This window comes from Serinus canaria, chromosome 2 (genome assembly GCF_022539315.1).
Source record: "Serinus canaria isolate serCan28SL12 chromosome 2, serCan2020, whole genome shotgun sequence".
Taxonomy (NCBI): Eukaryota; Metazoa; Chordata; class Aves; order Passeriformes; family Fringillidae; genus Serinus; species Serinus canaria.
In genome coordinates, this window is record NC_066315.1 from 44,815,287 (window position 1) to 44,831,575 (window position 16,289).

Sequence of the window (16,289 nt, forward strand, 5' to 3'; positions counted from 1 at the left end):
GCCCAGCTGTGCACATTTCAGCAAGCCTGACAGCAGACCAGGCACTCCCCTCTCCAAGGCCTGAGCAGAGGAATTTGCAAGTCAAACAAGATGAACATTTCAATGTCCCAGCAGAGCAGTGAAAGGCTTCTCTGTGTGTTCAATTTTTGTATCCCCTAAGTTCATTAAAATTCCCTTAAAGAAAGAAAAAAACTGTGTGCTGTGGGCTTGTTAAAGCTCTAATCATTTCTAAGTACCTGTGTCAATTGAACAGCAATTGGATTCAGCACAGCTTGAAACTATTTCAGTAAGACAAAGATCTCTGTCATCTTTTAAACACAAACATTACTGGCTCCTCAAGTGTATGCAGCTCTCACATGAAAGCCCACTGCCTACATTAGAGCCAGGGACATTGCTTAGCACCAGTAACTTTCGGGCCTTTTATTTTCCCTAGCATTCTGTGGTTCAATTGGCTTGTTAAGTGAACTAAAGCAGGTCTGAGCAGCACCCAGTGAGATGTGGCAGCACAGCTGAACAAGGCTAATTCTTCACTGTGAATACAAGCCACGGGCAGCAGCTGCTGTCTGTACCAAAGGAAGGCAGGACACATCTCACCGGCATAGCTGGACTTTTCAATTCAGTGCAGAGAGCTGCCAGTAAATGTGTTCAGGGAGTTGGGAGGAACTCTTAAACCTCTGTGCACAATAGCAGTATGTTGTGGGGCCATCCAATACTTAGAGTACATACAAAAGGAAGAGAAGAAGTCTCAAAAGGCATTTTTAGCCAGTCTGGGCTCTCCAAAGAACATCCTGTTTTTCAGGATCCATCTACAGCCCAGTCTTAGACACAATCCTCAGCACCTCATCTTCCTCTCCCCTCCAACCCAGCTTTCATAGGATTACCAGAAGTGAAGATGCATCCAGAAAAATTTCTGAGATACTTGAATATTGCCAGGGTGCAGGACAGTTTCAACACTGGCTTTTCTGTGCGTCTCAGAACCAGCTCTCACCTTCTCTGGTTTGACACATGTTAACTCCTCCTGTTCCCAGGCCAGCAGGGCTGGATGCTTCTCCTCCCTGGATCCCTCCCGTTAACCATAACTTTCTGACCACAAGCTTCCCTCAGGCTCAGAGCTGTGCAGAGAGGAAGGATGAGTGTCTGTACTCACTGACACTCCCTGGCTGTGCCCCTGGCATCAGCCTCTCTCACAGCTGGCACAGGGCACTGTGTCACACTAATGCAAGCCCTAGCGTGCATTAGTGAGTTTATTTTGGCATTTTTGCTGTCCCATTTTCTCTCTGCAGAGAGTATGTGATATAAATGCAATTATTTCCCTCTCCACCTCATAAACACATACACATTCTTCTCCTCAATGAGGCTGTCTAATCTTTCCATGAGTTACTGCCTGATTATTCCCTCCTCCAGGGAGCTTTTCCCATTACTTAGCTTTCCATGTGTTTTGAGCTCCTCGCTACCTGATGTTTCATCACCGTAATGTTCCCTCTCTGAGTAACAAAGATATTGGCAAACAGCAGACCTCAGTTCTGTCTCTTGAAAAACACAGGATATTTCCTCCTTATTCTGTACTTTCACATTTTGCTACTACAGGTTTTGCTCTGTATTAGGCAGGAGAGTGCAAACTCCTCTCCTTCTCAAAATACAGAAACCATACAACATCTAATTCTGCACTGTCACAATTCAAATTAAAAAATCAAAAGGTACATTTGCTTCTCTTCTTTGTTTTGACTCAAGTTTCACTGATTTCAGCAAACTTAAAATCTGAAAACTTTCCAACCAGTTCTGTGTCTAAGAATTTTAAAAAATCAAAGGATGGCCTCTTATTTTGCTTCAACTAAGAGATAAGAGCAAGGGGTCAAGGTGGAAAATTTATCACCTTAAAAGAACAGGAAAAGGTTGAATAACACACAACAATGCAACTTTTCTGCCATTTTATTGATATTAGTGAAGAAAAAATTAAATCCCATCATTCTGATGTGTTACAATTGCTTTCTCTGGTGGGTGGACAGCTCCTACAGCTTATTTAAAGGCTAAATAATACTTCCCAATTGCATGATTACCTTCTACACTTTAAGTTCTCTTATGGTATTGCTTTCTTCCTCTGGGTATATAAAATGGTCCATTAAGTCCATGACATTTTTTCAGAATCAACTGTTATTCTATCTACTGGTTTAAGATACATTCAAATAAAAAGATACTTAAATTTACTTGCAATAAGTGCACACATACAACAGCAAACAGAGCTGATGGCATTTTACTAAAACATTGTAAGTTCATAGAATAAATAGAAGTCTTCAAACACATGCTGTAACTGACCGATGTGTTTTTTTTTTCTTTCTCAAAAAATATCCTTAGTGTCCATAGCACTACTGCAATAACTACTTCATTCCGAAAGAAACAAATCACCCACCTATCTCTCGTTACAAAGACTAAAAGACAGTTTCATTTATACAAGAAATTATCAGTGCTAATAATTTAGTAACAGTCTGGTACAAATGGCAATTCATGGCAACTACGTGTAGTGTGACAATGCTAACAAATGGGGAGCTTGATTTTAGATGCCACAAGAAGTGCAAGGAAAAGAAAGTGGATGCTAAACCCTCCCTGCTTTGCTCCTCTCCTTCCCCTCTTCCAAAAAATAATTATGTCTGAGCTCCGCTCTAGAAACAAGCTCCCTCCAGTCTGTTCCAGTTCCAAGGTATTTCAACTCTTTCTACAAGCACCCAGCAAAAGTTTGGGAGAAACAGAGAAAAAATTGCAATATAATTAGGATTGCCTGGCAACTAAAGGTTGCGTGAGGTCTTACATTTCCTTTCTTAAAAAGTAGGGTGTTATATGTTTGCATGGCAGGAATTTTCCTCATTTTACAAAAATTGCACAAATAAAGCATTTCCCCTACTTTTACCTATGCTAGGATATGACTTTAGATGAAGAAGATTTCTCTGAAAAAATAAACCAGAAAATGGTTGGAGAATTTTCTCACCCTGCTTATAAGGCCACAGTTTCTGACATGCACGAAACACAAAGATCACCATGAGGGCTGCAAGCTGCTCTTTCCCGCCTGTACCATTCCGTTACCAAATGTTTTCTGTGGTTCTCTGCTGAGGTTCAAGGACTCACCTTTTCCTAACACTGGTTTTGCTACATGTTCTTTTATAACATTCTTATCTGTCGATCTGTTCCGCAGCTGGGACTTCTAGGAAGTCACTGCCATGTTTACCTCACTGCCATGTTTTCTTTGGGCGCACTGACAAAGCATGTTTCAGTGGCAGCAACACATAGTAAAGCACTTTCCCTTCCACAATCCAGTGCAGCACTGAAGAACAAAACAAAACAGAACAAAAGAACAACAAAGAAAGAAGTTGCACAAAGTGTAGGTGTGCCAAAGGAAACAGCCGTGGTAGGAATACGTCAATATCCCAGGTACACAGTAGGCCTGCTGACCTCAACACAGTATTAGTTCAAGTTTATAAATCCTGGGCAGGAGGCAAATACAGAACAGGAAAAAGAAAAAAAAGGTTTCATCCATTCAGGCCTAATAGCCAGGCACTCCAATAACTCAGCTCAACTCATCTACAAAGGCAAAATTAAAACTACCATATGTTAAACTGAGTGCTTTTTTCAGTACTTAACGAAGCACAAATGCTCCCATGCTTCAAGTGATGTAATGAGAGGTCTCACATAACACATTCAATAGCTTCCCATGCACCTTTGACTCAAGTTAGGCTAGCTACAGAATTCACGTTTTTCTAGTCAAGTTATTTTTTGTTGGTTTTGCTCTTTCGCTTTTTTTCAGTGCATCTTAAAAAAAAAACCTTTTCGAAAGGTTAGCAAGTTACCCTTAATACAGCAATCATAACATAGAGCCTTTTGCACTCGATTGAACAGTAAAATAATCCAATTAGTTACAATAGATCTGGTACATATTTACACATTTTATACAAAGTTTACACATTTCTCCCATTAGGCACAAAGTTGATTTGTCAAACTCAAGAGGCAATGAAGGGGTGGTGGGGAAAGGAAAAGGAGATTGGAGAAAGAATCCGAGTATTTTAATTTAAAAAGACTAGCCGTAAAAATAAAGTCCTTCATCGTAAGCTAGTTTGCTTGGGGAGCTTGGTTCCCATGAGGATCCCCGAAGTGAGGGACGTTGGGCCTTTCATCTGCATGCTGGAACCCACCATGGTGGGGAAGCTCCGATTCCTTCGGATGCCAGTGTTCAGCTGGATGCCCCCGATGGCACTGGTCACGGCAGGGCAGCCCAAGGGGAGGCTGTCAGGTGCCAGGCCTCCAGGAACAAGGGCCCTCACTGGTCCCTGTGCTCCACAGAGAAGAGGTCCCTGGTCATCAGTTAAAGGAGCAGCTGACGTTTGCCCTGAACTCATGACTTTGGCAATACCAAACCTCCTGACTTTGTCCACGAGATTAAGGTTGGAAACAGACACGTCAGTTTGGCTCTCACTGTTCCTGATGTTCTTTTTATTCCTCACCTCCTTCAAGATTGAACTAGCAGGCTTCGAAGCCAAGAAGTTGTCATAAGGTGGGCTGGTGCACTTGAACTCAAAAGATGGAGGGGAAGAAGAAGGTGTCTGCATGGGTGAGTTTGGTGGAGTGGAAGGAATGATTGCCATTTTCGGGGAGTACGTGTTCAGCAGGGTGCTCCTGCTGGCTCTGTCCCAGCTCTGTGGATTGTACACTGCTGCTGAGATGCCCCTTTCCTTCAGCAGCCACACCAGCCCCAGGGACGTGCTCATCGTTGTCGTGGATTCCCGGAGGTTGGTGAAGGATTCGGCCAAACTCAGACGCCGAGGAGTGCAGGGAGTAGCCACCGGGGTGCCTTTCAGATTGCTAATGCTGCCACAAGCTGGAGTAGGTGCTGCGTTAAGGCTGAAAGCAAAGGAGCACTCAAATTATTCTCTCCACTAGAATTTACTACAGGCAAGATTTTTAACCCTGAGCAGGGCCTTTTATCCATTTGGAGAGTGCACAGGACACCGACAGTTCCCAGCCCCCCACAAATGTGATTGCAAGTGCAAAACCATCAGATCTCACAAAACACATCTCCACTTTGCACACTTCAGAGCCCAGCCTCGCAGGATTAATGCCACTGCCAACACCCAGCACCACATTTCTTCTGAAAAACTATTTACAGGTTTGTGATCAACACCTTCACTTTTTCTTCCTGATCTCCTGGCTGACACAACTCCCAGCAGTTACTTCTAAGAGACAAGGAAAATGCGGGAGCCTGGACCAATGGTATAAGCAAGACATCTACTTTTTTGTGTCACTTCTGAGCACACAGAACTGAAAACTCATTCATTAAGGCATGGTGTACTTAGTTATTCCAGAAACAAGGCATGTAGGATACCTATGACAAATTCATGCCTGTTTGAGAGAATCCCAAGAGCTCCATTCACCTTCAGAAAAAAAAAAATCCAACTTTTTCTAACCATGTGAAAATTATGGTCTTTGCCATAAGTACACACACAAAAATAAAAAAAAATATTAAAAAGAATTCCACAGTAATATCTCCTAAGCATGGGTTCATCCCCTCTAATGGCATTTAAAGAGTCTTGAGCAATGCAACAGTTGATGCTAACAAAGGATTCACTGACATGAGCTCACCACTGTTCAAAGAAGGAAATCTACTCCCTCACTTGCCAGGTTAGCAAGTAGAAGACACTCAGCTAAGAGTCAGACAGAAAGTAAAGCCAGTGCAAGACAGTGGGAAAACTAAGCAGCTGAGAGGGGAAGGAACAGGGGAGAGAGTGGGATCTTCCCTTTTCAGCAGAGCTATGCTGTTGGATTGGCTCAGCCATAATGTGCGACTTTAACTTAAGCGGAGTTCTCTGCACCAGGAAAAGCATTTCAAAGAGCCACTTGGAGACAATCTGGTTGGATTTCCAAGAGAAGACTCTGGCCAATGACTAAATTACATCTTTTTTGCCCATATGAACAAAACCGGCTGAGATGGTGTTTTGACTAGAATTTCAGTCTCATTTCACCTTACATTAATGAGCTCTGTGTAGCCAACACTACTGTGCATATCAGGTTAAACACCCTGGAATGCTTTGAGCTGCAACTTCTGATGAGCTTAGAACATCATCCATGGTTTACAGTGAGCAGATGATGTGGATTCACAAAACACTGGAAACTCCAGTCCCTTGGCCTAAAAATCAGCATATCTTTAAGGAACTTCTTAATTAAGAAAATATTAGCGTGATGCTATGAAATGTCAAGTAATTTCTACTTTCCAAGACAGAAATAGATATGATAGAATAGAATATGATAAAATAGAATCTGACCACCATGATCTCTAACAATGACTTGGAACTGTATCAACCTTTACCATAAGCAAGTGAAACTGAGGACGTTGAATTGCAGTTGCAATTCAGCAAGAGGAATCTCATATATTACTTCTGGTATACTGTAGTGAAACATTTATCTGAGAAAACTGGCAGATGTAATTAGAAATGCAGCCTTGCTAAGTGGCTCTGGACTCAGTCTCCTTGCACCCCCGTGTGTGCTGTGGCTGCCAGTGCAGGTGGCACTGATGTCCTGTCGTCTCTGCCTGGGCTGAGGCAGCAGCAGGGAGGATCTCTCCCAGCACAGCTAAGGAGGCCATGCACACCCACTACAGCAGCACACCTGCTCTGAAGGCAAGGCTGAGTGGAAAGAAGTTAGTTCACAATTCTTCTCTTAAGCACTGATTAAAGCTGGACCCTCACACTCTGATTCCAGTGGAACTAAAAAGCAGTGACAGCCACTGTGGTGCATCCTCCATACAGCTAAATACAGAATACAGAAGTCTTGAAAAACATGAGGGAGGGAAAAGAAAGAGAAATTACTGCATGAACTGACTTTCTACAAGGTATGACCATATACATTTCAGAAATCCAGACATACGGTGTTAATTACCAGGCTTCCAAGATATCCTAGTCACAAGATGAAAATTATAGCATTCCAACAGTTTATAGATCTTCACTCTTTCCAGATACAGATTTCAGTTGCACAGACATGTAGATTAGTATTTCTTGTAATTTTTCAGCCCAGTTATACACTACAGTGCAAATAAAAAAACAAGCCATCCCTGCAAGAAAGCATTTGCAGATGTTGCCTTTTTTTCCATTGATCATTTTGGCATTGCTTTAACTGGGAAATATGTTTCCCATGAAACTGACCAACACCGCAGGGCGCCCTGGACACCACTGCAGAAACAGACTCAAAGTGGCCTCAGCAGCTCAGCCCAGTGATGGTCTCAGAGTTAGACTGAGAAGAGAAACAAATAAAGGAGCATTTCATTTAGCTGGATGAAATTTAGTCAGGTTAGAGCAACACCTGGGGTAGCACAGGTTAAAATGCAACCAGGTAGGTAAATGCCAAACCTCTTGGGGTTAGCTGGTGCCACACACACTAGCATTCCTTGTACGTGACCCTGCCAACACAGATGCTGCTGGCAGTGCTGCTCACCCCCGACCACGCTGGGTCACAGTGTCTGCCCTATACCTCCTGCCATCACAACGAGACATAACGCAGTTTCTCGTCCTCCTCACATGACCTGTGAAGAATCATTTACAGTTGGTAAGGAGGAGCTCCTTAAACATCTGCTGAAAACATAATTTTGTTTATTTTGCTCTTTGTTCTCCTGAATGATAAACTTCCATTTAACTAAGGCAGCTGAAAAATGCACTGAATTTAGCTGACTTTTCTGACTGATTTGTTAGATGTAGTACCCAAAGAATTTATTATGATCACAACTGACAGCAATTCAACAATAACAAGAAAATTAAAATAGAACTGCAGCCATATAAGAGGATATTTTCAGTAATTGTGCTGAAGGGAAAGAAAGAAAAGAGTAAAGAAAAACCAGCCAGGCCACTAATCACTAACCTAGTTCAGAAAGTGAAGCAAAAAAGTTACATTTAAACATAATATATTTCCTTTCCACCTAACAGGTTTTCATATTAAATACCCTTATTTTTCATGCCCTTTAAAGGCAGTCAGTGCTTATCCCATGTCTAAACAAGTGTAGGCACAACACCTCTGCACAGGGACCTACACGGAGGTACACTCCCACAGAGGAGCTGGAAGGGGCACAGAAAGCAATGAGACATTGTCCTTATAAACAGAAAAGAACATTCTGTAAATCCTGATTTGCAATGGGAGAAAAGCTTCCTCTTTAAGTATGAAATTCATACCACCCACCTCTGGTTCTCAGATCTTCACCTTCCATAAGGCCACAGAACCGCCTTCTGTGGGCATGCAGTGTCTATACTGCCAATTGCTATTGCATCACCAGCTTGTTACTTTCAGTCTGGCAACCATGAATTAATTTCCAGCAATTACACCAAGAAAAAAGTAGATATCTCTCTGTTTCCAATTAAGGCATATGTCCTCCTCCACTCCTCCCATAGTTCCTGGATTTCTTAACCTGCACATCCCTTTTTTTTTTTCTGAGAGGAAATATTTAGACTTCCTCCCTGGAAAAACCTCTCATCTTTTTTGGTAAGAGTTTACATCCTTTGCATTCACATATGATGACTACAACTAGTCTAAGTTGAGGAGTAGCCCAGTTTGGATATCAGAAGTCAATATAGTTATGTCTGATCCTGCAATATCTTAACTAGAGACAACAAAATTTAAGAAACTTTGATTGGCTTTTTAAAACATCACACATGCCTCCCAAATTCAGGCTGCAGTAACTTAAAACAGGAGGGATAATTGGTGGGTGTGTTGTAATTTACCACTGCAGTCAATGCCTATGCTTTTGCTATTATTTTGCATTTGCTTAGAGGGGAAACTCTGATAGAGCTGAAGGCTTTGTGATCATGGGAATCCCTTACCTTGGCGTAACTCGTGTGAGTTCATCGGAGGGGTGCAGAATGCGGCAGGTGGTGAAGGTGAAGGTGGAGTTGGTTTGTGACATGCACTTCCCAGGATGAGGTACTAAATTAAAAAAAAGCAAATTCTTTGCATTTTACACAGAAAAGGGGGAAACCAAACTTCTGTGTGCTGATAAGACAGATGCAAAAAGTGATGAGGCACCTTGATGGGATCAATGCAAGAAAAGTGAAATGGCCAAGTACTACAGTGTTAAACAGACACTTGGTCTCCAAAAGAAACACCTCTAGGACTCCAAGGCCAGTGCTAAAAAGGTCTGCTGAAACTTGCCCATGATCACAAACACTGCAGATTAAGTCTTGTTCAAACCAAATATAGGCCAGACAGTGCTTGAAATACTAGTCCTTATCTAAACTAGCAACTTGCATCAGTGGGAAATTACAAGCAAAATTTTCTAGTACCAGCTCAGGAGCACCAGGATTTTCTAAATGCTTATGCCTTTCAGCTTTTAGATTGATCCACAAAAAGGTATCCCCATTACTTCTCAGTAATGGATCCATCTGGCTAATGCTATAGGAATACAGATTGTTGAGATGGAGAGGGGAAGGACAAACATTAATTGCTGTTTCTCTGACTTTTCATATTCACAATATGGAAAGTGGTAATTTTTTGGATCCACTACTGTACATCTGTGATATTTCTCTTGTGCGTGTGATTAGGTTCTTTAAAAATGTATGTCCTCAGCTGCATAGTATAGCAGTTTTTGAATATTGTAGACAGTGTAGTAAGCAAATTTCCTAACAAATGTGGCTGTAAAACTGCCACTTTGGTGATAGATCAGTGATTTGGGAAAGAAGCAATACAGCTTAATTTTTAAAATTAAGGACTTAGGCCAACTTCTTTCTTCTTAGTAGAAATACTTCTGTGGCTGTGTTAACCTGCTATATAATGCAGCTGCGGTCACTGCAAAATAACTACAGAATTTAAGAGCCATGCATCTGAAAAGCTGGTTGAAAAACACCCAGAGTTAAATATTACATCAAAGATATCATGATTGCATAGGTTCTCTTACTTAGTAACCAAACTTAGCAGTGGTTAAAAGACATGCACAATAAAAACCATGTGCACCTCCCTCCCCGCCAGCCCTACCCGACCCTCTGAGCCATTCCCTGATTAAGCCACATTTTAATACCACAGTACACAACTATTCAACACATTGCATAAGACAGACAGATCGACCAGCTGGACCAGACACCATTCTGAACTCCCAGAGCAGCTCAGCAGAAGCAAGGCAAGTCTTAATTGTGGCTGTGTTCCCTTTTCCACATATAAAGTATCACAGCTCCAAAACAGTGTGTGTGGTTAGGTAGCCCTTTAAGAATACAGAAAAGCAGTGTGGGAAGGGTAGAGCACGGGCACTGTGAACAGTGGAAGCAGAAGTGGCTGAGCATACAGCGTGAGGTAACTTCTAGTCAGCGCTGGAATGTACGGCTGTACAGTAGAGGAGGATATTTCTGAGGACCCACTGGAGTGTCATGTTAACACACTCAAATGTTAGCACAGCATAACATAACAACAAGCTCTACTTCACCTCCAGAGATGGTAATTATGATGCTTCAGGAATCCAGTTGCTTTAGAGATTAGTGTGAGCGCTACCAAAGCTATTACAAGGGAGCACAGCCTAGCAATCATGATTCTCTCCATATTGTAGAGAGTTATAAGAAAATCTGGAGAAAGAACTCAAATAACTGGACATGAAAAAATTGGTTATTTAGAGAAATGCAGGACTTTAACATAAATCAATTAGAAACAGAGCAATTACCCCTGGATGATGAATAGAGAACAGAATAAAGCAATGCTGGTTTAAGATTGCAAGCTCAACCCAAAGCACATAGCTGTAATACAATCAGTGCATTTTCCCCATTTGTAATATCCACTGGGCATCCCCTCAGATTGGAGACAGGCACATTGAAGAAACATAGCTGCATTAGCAAAAGCAAGACTCATTGCTATTAATGAGTCAAAGATAGGAGAAGGCTGCTAAAAGTAGAGAAATCACTAGCTCTAATCAGAGGAGACAAACTGAAGTGATGAAAAAAATCTATCAATTTCCAAAGATGTATGTCACCCTTCAAAGACCACTAAGAAAGTCCTGTACCAGCTTCATCCTTCATCAGTCAACAATGGGTTGTATCATATTGCTGTAGCATTTTCCATCCTTTGGACACAGTAAAAAGAGTGAGATCCTGTTGCTGTAAATGAACAAAGTTTATCAAATAGAAACAAAATTATCAATTTCTAACTTAGTAAATTTACATAGGAATGGCCATCTCCTGAGATGGTATAAGTTCATGAGGAAGTAATACATTTTTCTAATAAGAAAGACTATCTTCACATTTACATATGTCAAAGTAATATAAACATCTGCTACATGTAACTGTCTGAAACCAAATGTTTTACTTACACCCTCTTTTCCAAAGTAGTCATAGTTTAACAACAAGGCCTCATATCTATATGAAAAAGAATCTATGCATAATTCAATGCTTAACAAAATTTACAGAAACATCATGTAATTTCATCCATCAAGGACCCGGTGCAAATTGTTAGTGCATTTTCCCCATAAATTAAAATTAAATCTAAACCTATGATTTCTGCTGTATCATGTTTTAGCACTCAGGAATTAATGATTCTTCACCTTATTAAGCTTTCTCAAAAAATTCACAGGCATTATGGAAAAATCCAAACCATCACAGCTGAAAGGGACTCTTCTGTAAGTACAAACAGTATTGTAAAAACACCTTTTAAAATACTGAGAAAAAAAACAAAAAGGCAAGTTCCAGTCAAACTGAGTGCAGAGAGCTCCATCCTCTGGTAGAACAAACAGGACTTTCCTCACAAAACCAAAAGTGATTTTATATCTCTCAGAGCTGTCTCAGATCGAGCTGCAGGACTCAGAGCCTGTGGGCTATTCTGCTAGGTGTAAACAGCAAAATATGTATGTTCAGGACATGACCTTCTGCCCAGGGAACTCTCAAAAGGCCATTTTAACTAGATTTTCAACCAGCTTGTGCAGAGGAATGTTCAAAGTTGCAGTAGGTAAACAAGTGGCCTGCCCCACCCACAGGAAGATGTCAAGACAAATTAGGTTTGAGGAAGATTTGTAAGAGGTAGCTATAATAAAACACCATTAACTTTTGTACCATTGGATCAAAATTCAAATTTGTTGTTATGCTGAAATAACAGTGAGGAGGCAGAGAGCTCAAGGTGACCAATAAATCTTTGCATTTTATACAAACACCTATTCTGGCACATACAAATTTATTAGGAAATTGACTTCAAAAAGTTGGGAAATCTTTAGAGATGGTTTGATCCAGACTGGCACAAAGTTAATGCTTTAGTACAACAGTGAAGCAAGTCACTCTACGCCATCATTTATTTGGCATGTTTCAAGAAAAGGAGTGAACCTGGTTCCCTGCTATTTAAACAGGGAACGTGCTGGAATTAGGGCATCTCTTTAGCACAGGCTGTGGAAACAGGGATAGAATGACAATCAGACTAAGGCATCATTAGAGCACAGATGATGTTTTAAAGCATTAGAAGTTTATTGCTAAATAGAAAAGTTCTGCCTGCTTTAAAAGAGGATATCGAAGGACCATTAGGGGATTTTTTTTTTCCTGCTGGGTGATCATCTAGAATACAGGGCATGGACTTCACTTTTGCCAGTTTGTGCCACTAATTCCATTCTTAGGTGAGGTGATATTACTGGCAACTAGGTCACAAAACCCCACTAGGATCCACGAGACAAGACAGTGGCTTCATGCAGTGTCTAGATTTAGCAGAGTTCATCCCCTTCAGGTGGCTAAAGGTGAGAGCTCTGATATCCAGTGCTACCTGTACTGAAAATGCCTGGCTGACAGAACAGGGGAATATAGATTAAGCTGGATCTGATGCCTGGGTGAACCACAACTACAAGAAGGAGTTAGGTGATAAAAACCACAGCTGTAAAATGTGAACATGGGTGGTGCTCTCCTAAAGGTGCAACCGTGAATACTCAAAACCTCCAGGAATTCATACGTCTGCACCAGGAGCATGGCTTTTGTTATGTTTCTTAAACAGCAAAATTATTTTCTGAATATCTGATTTCCAAAATTTTTATTTATTTTGCCTTTGGAAACAGAAAGAGTGGAAAAACTGAACAAAGGCAGGTATTTATTGGAGAGGGTGTTCTTCTGGCTGAGATCACTTTCTCATATGTTTATGACCATTGAGCATAGAAGTAAAAAGACTTCAAAGTGTTTACTGTAGCTTCAACATAAGTTTATGCAGGCTAGGATCCCGAAATTAAAATTCAAGCATTTTAACAGCATAGAAAGCAACTGCTGACATCTTTTCTTAAAAAAATAATTACTGTGAAAATATTCATGCCATTCGAAAATAAAATACATTTAAATATGCATCAATACCTTAGTTCTAAGAAGAGTTACAAAATTTATTGCTTTTCTGTACAATGATAACTTTTTAAAAGCATGTGTAGTAATGCTGCTCAAAGCAACTCAAACATAATACATTCATGATGTGTTCTTGTGATTTTGGGCCTCTATTTGGAAAGCCCTCCTTGTCATGATTAAGGTCTAAGCATGAAGTACAAGAGTGCTGATCCCGTAGCGCTGTGCACACGTCTATTCAAAGCAATCAATCAGCGGAACTAACAAACGCAACTACTGAAAGACCATTTTATGCACCCAATACTAGCAGGCAATTAAGCAAACACTGCATCAAGTGTAGCCCTTCCAACTTCAAAATTAGAACATTCATAACGTTATTAAGTGCTTTGAGTGGCTGGTGTTTTGTTTGTTTCTTTAAGGGAAACATAACAGCCAGCGAATTAAACACCACAACAAACCAAACAAAAAGTCAGCCCAAACAACCCCTCCCTCCAAAACAGATTCTGTACAGTTTTATAATATACTAGTTTCTTTCACAGAACAAAAAAAAACCCATATTGAGGTTACAAAAAAATTGTGCTGCAAAAATTACTTGTCCCAGATGATTTTAAGAACATAGTGTTCTGTAACTTCTCTACAATTCCACTTACACTGAGAGTCTATGCTAGTGATACACAAAACTCAACCTACTCCTGTGCATTAGGCTAGAACTGCAACTTTGGAATTTACAATCCTCCATAAAGTTAACTCTACTCACACACAGTACGTGACTCCAACAGACTAACTGCAGACCACATGTCATCTGTTTGCTAACTCCTGCTGAAATGTTCAGTGCCATAATTGGGATAGAATATGCATTTATGGTGAAGAAGCTGTTTTACAGATCAATGGGTACTACAAGTTTCAACATATGGACAAGAAAACACAAGGATCATAACTTTTCCTTTTTTAGTCAGAATGATTTCTGACTCTAACTATTCCAAGAATAGAATATCTATCACAATTGTTCTGAATACACTTGTTTTGCCTACAAGATATTTTTGGTGCCAGCAATGTTTGCTCTCCTGAGCCATGAAGTTAAAGTAAGCACTTGGGCTCATTTTGAGCAGCACTCTGTGCACACAGAATGGCACTATGAATAGTACTTGTAAGTACTGTAACAGAGAACATACCCAGTGCAAAAAAGGCAAGATACAAACGTCAGAGCACACAATCAACTGAAGCAGAAATCCGCCCAACAGACTAAGATGATCTACACCTGCTGGGAAGGTCCTTGTAGGCACTGTACTACTAAAGACTTTTTAGCCTGAGGCTGGAAGACCTGTAGCTCTAGACTGGCACACTTTATGGCCTGCCAATAGCAAGTGTAAGAAGATACCCTCTGGCTTTTACAGACCTCTTGAATGAGATTTTTCCACAATGGAGCTATCCTGGATTAAAAGCAAAGGCACTATCACTGGAGAATGTGTGCAAGATTTTTCTTTCCTTCCTTTTTTATTTTACTTTCACATTCTCTAACAAGAGTTTATTCTGAATGTTGCCAACTGGAAGCAATTCCCAACTGGAATCAGGCAAGCCATGATGTTGAAACCTTGTACTCATGATAGGCTTATGATGAGGTGCCACATGTCCATACACACCCCTACGTGTCTTGCATTTCCTACACAAAAATCTAGAAGAAAGAATGCTGAGGGGAAGCAATGAGAAGCAATGGCTGCACAAAACTTAAGTACAAAATAAATTCATAAGCTAAGCAAGCACCTCCTTCTCCCAAAAGATATTCTTCAGTGGGCAGATTGTGGATCCTAAGAAGTACTGCTCCATTAGTAAGTGCCTATTCTGACAAAAATCCACAATCATCTCCTCCTTGTACAAAGCCTAACAAATTGCTTCAACAAAAAGCAGACACAGTGTCTTTGCTGCATTTGAGCAACACAACCAATAATTATATGGTAGCTTGTGGATACTCCTAAATCTTATACAAAAGGACAATTTGAAAGAAGGCAAAAGAATGGGAAATCAAAGTTTTCAGTGCACTTGTTCATTCTGCATGAAGTTATTAATTTTGACCCATTTATTTCTGTAATGTATTAAAATGACTCACCAAACAAATACAAGGTAAAATAAGATTGCTAGAGCAATTTCATTGATTTTATCTACTTTGTCAGTTTATAAGGTGGGGAGTTTGCTTAAAACCCCTGTCTAAACCCTTTTCCCAGGACAAGTCAGCAGTAACCAGTAAATAACCTGTTCATAAACAGTAACCTTTATTCAAATCATAATGGAGTCAGAAAATGAAAGGAAATACTAGGCTTTCTTACCAGTCTGTAAACATGGAGCAGGCCTACTTTTATTGCTCCACTCAAAAGAAAAAAACTCTTCCAAATTATTACTCAGAAATGTTAGACTAATTTATTCTTTAAAAGAAAACTCAACAAGGAACTAAACTATGTCCTCATCTATGTTTAGCCCAGGACAACAAGTCTTTTACTTTTTTGACATGTTCCTGTGTTGAACACTCTTACAGTTAAAAAATTCTTAAAAATGTAACCTAAGCAACATTTTTTTCCACATTTACTCTGCTCTGAGTTCATGAAGAACTGCTTGTTCCCTTCCTCTCTACAGCAACACATTTTAAAATTAATCATATATTTTGTTGAATCTTTTATTCCCTAGATCCTAAAAATGCCAATTATTTCAGTCTTTGATTATTTCAGTGCATGTTTCTTATATCTCCAGCTTTTCTTGCTGTTGTTACTCATACTCTTCAAAATTATAAAAACCTGGATAATATCCAAAACGGTACACAACTGCCTAAAGAGGCATTTCTTATTTTCCTATTAAAAATATTATAAACTTTCTTTCTGGGATCTCATAGAACAAGGACAACTTTTGTCAATGGAAAGGGAGGTTGAAGGGTTTGGATGCTGAGGCAGTGGAACAGGCTGCCTAGGGAAGTGACTGGGTCACTACCCTGGGAGGTATTTAAAAGATCTGTAGATATGG

At 40.3% G+C, this 16,289-nt stretch overlaps 1 protein-coding gene across 13 annotated transcripts in view; it reads right to left on the reverse strand.

The window, feature by feature from the left end:
• Positions 1-1,911: 1,911 nt before the first annotated feature.
• The window catches only part of TRAK1 (trafficking kinesin protein 1), a 127,935-nt gene continuing 113,557 nt past the window's right edge, over positions 1,912-16,289 (reverse strand). For 6 of the 13 annotated variants that reach the window (XM_030239248.2, XM_018909687.3, XM_018909688.3 and 3 more), the window contains 2 exons: positions 8,841-8,943; positions 1,912-4,884 (listed from right to left, as the gene is read on the reverse strand). In XM_030239248.2, the coding sequence (XP_030095108.1) occupies positions 4,086-4,884; positions 8,841-8,943 (902 nt within the window). In that variant the 3' untranslated portion in view covers positions 1,912-4,085. Of the gene's footprint in view, positions 4,885-6,790; positions 6,807-7,467; positions 7,556-8,840; positions 8,944-10,977; positions 11,091-16,289 lie in introns of those variants that run through there. The other 7 variants (XM_050970709.1, XM_050970711.1, XM_050970710.1 and 4 more) reach the window with 6 other exon arrangements.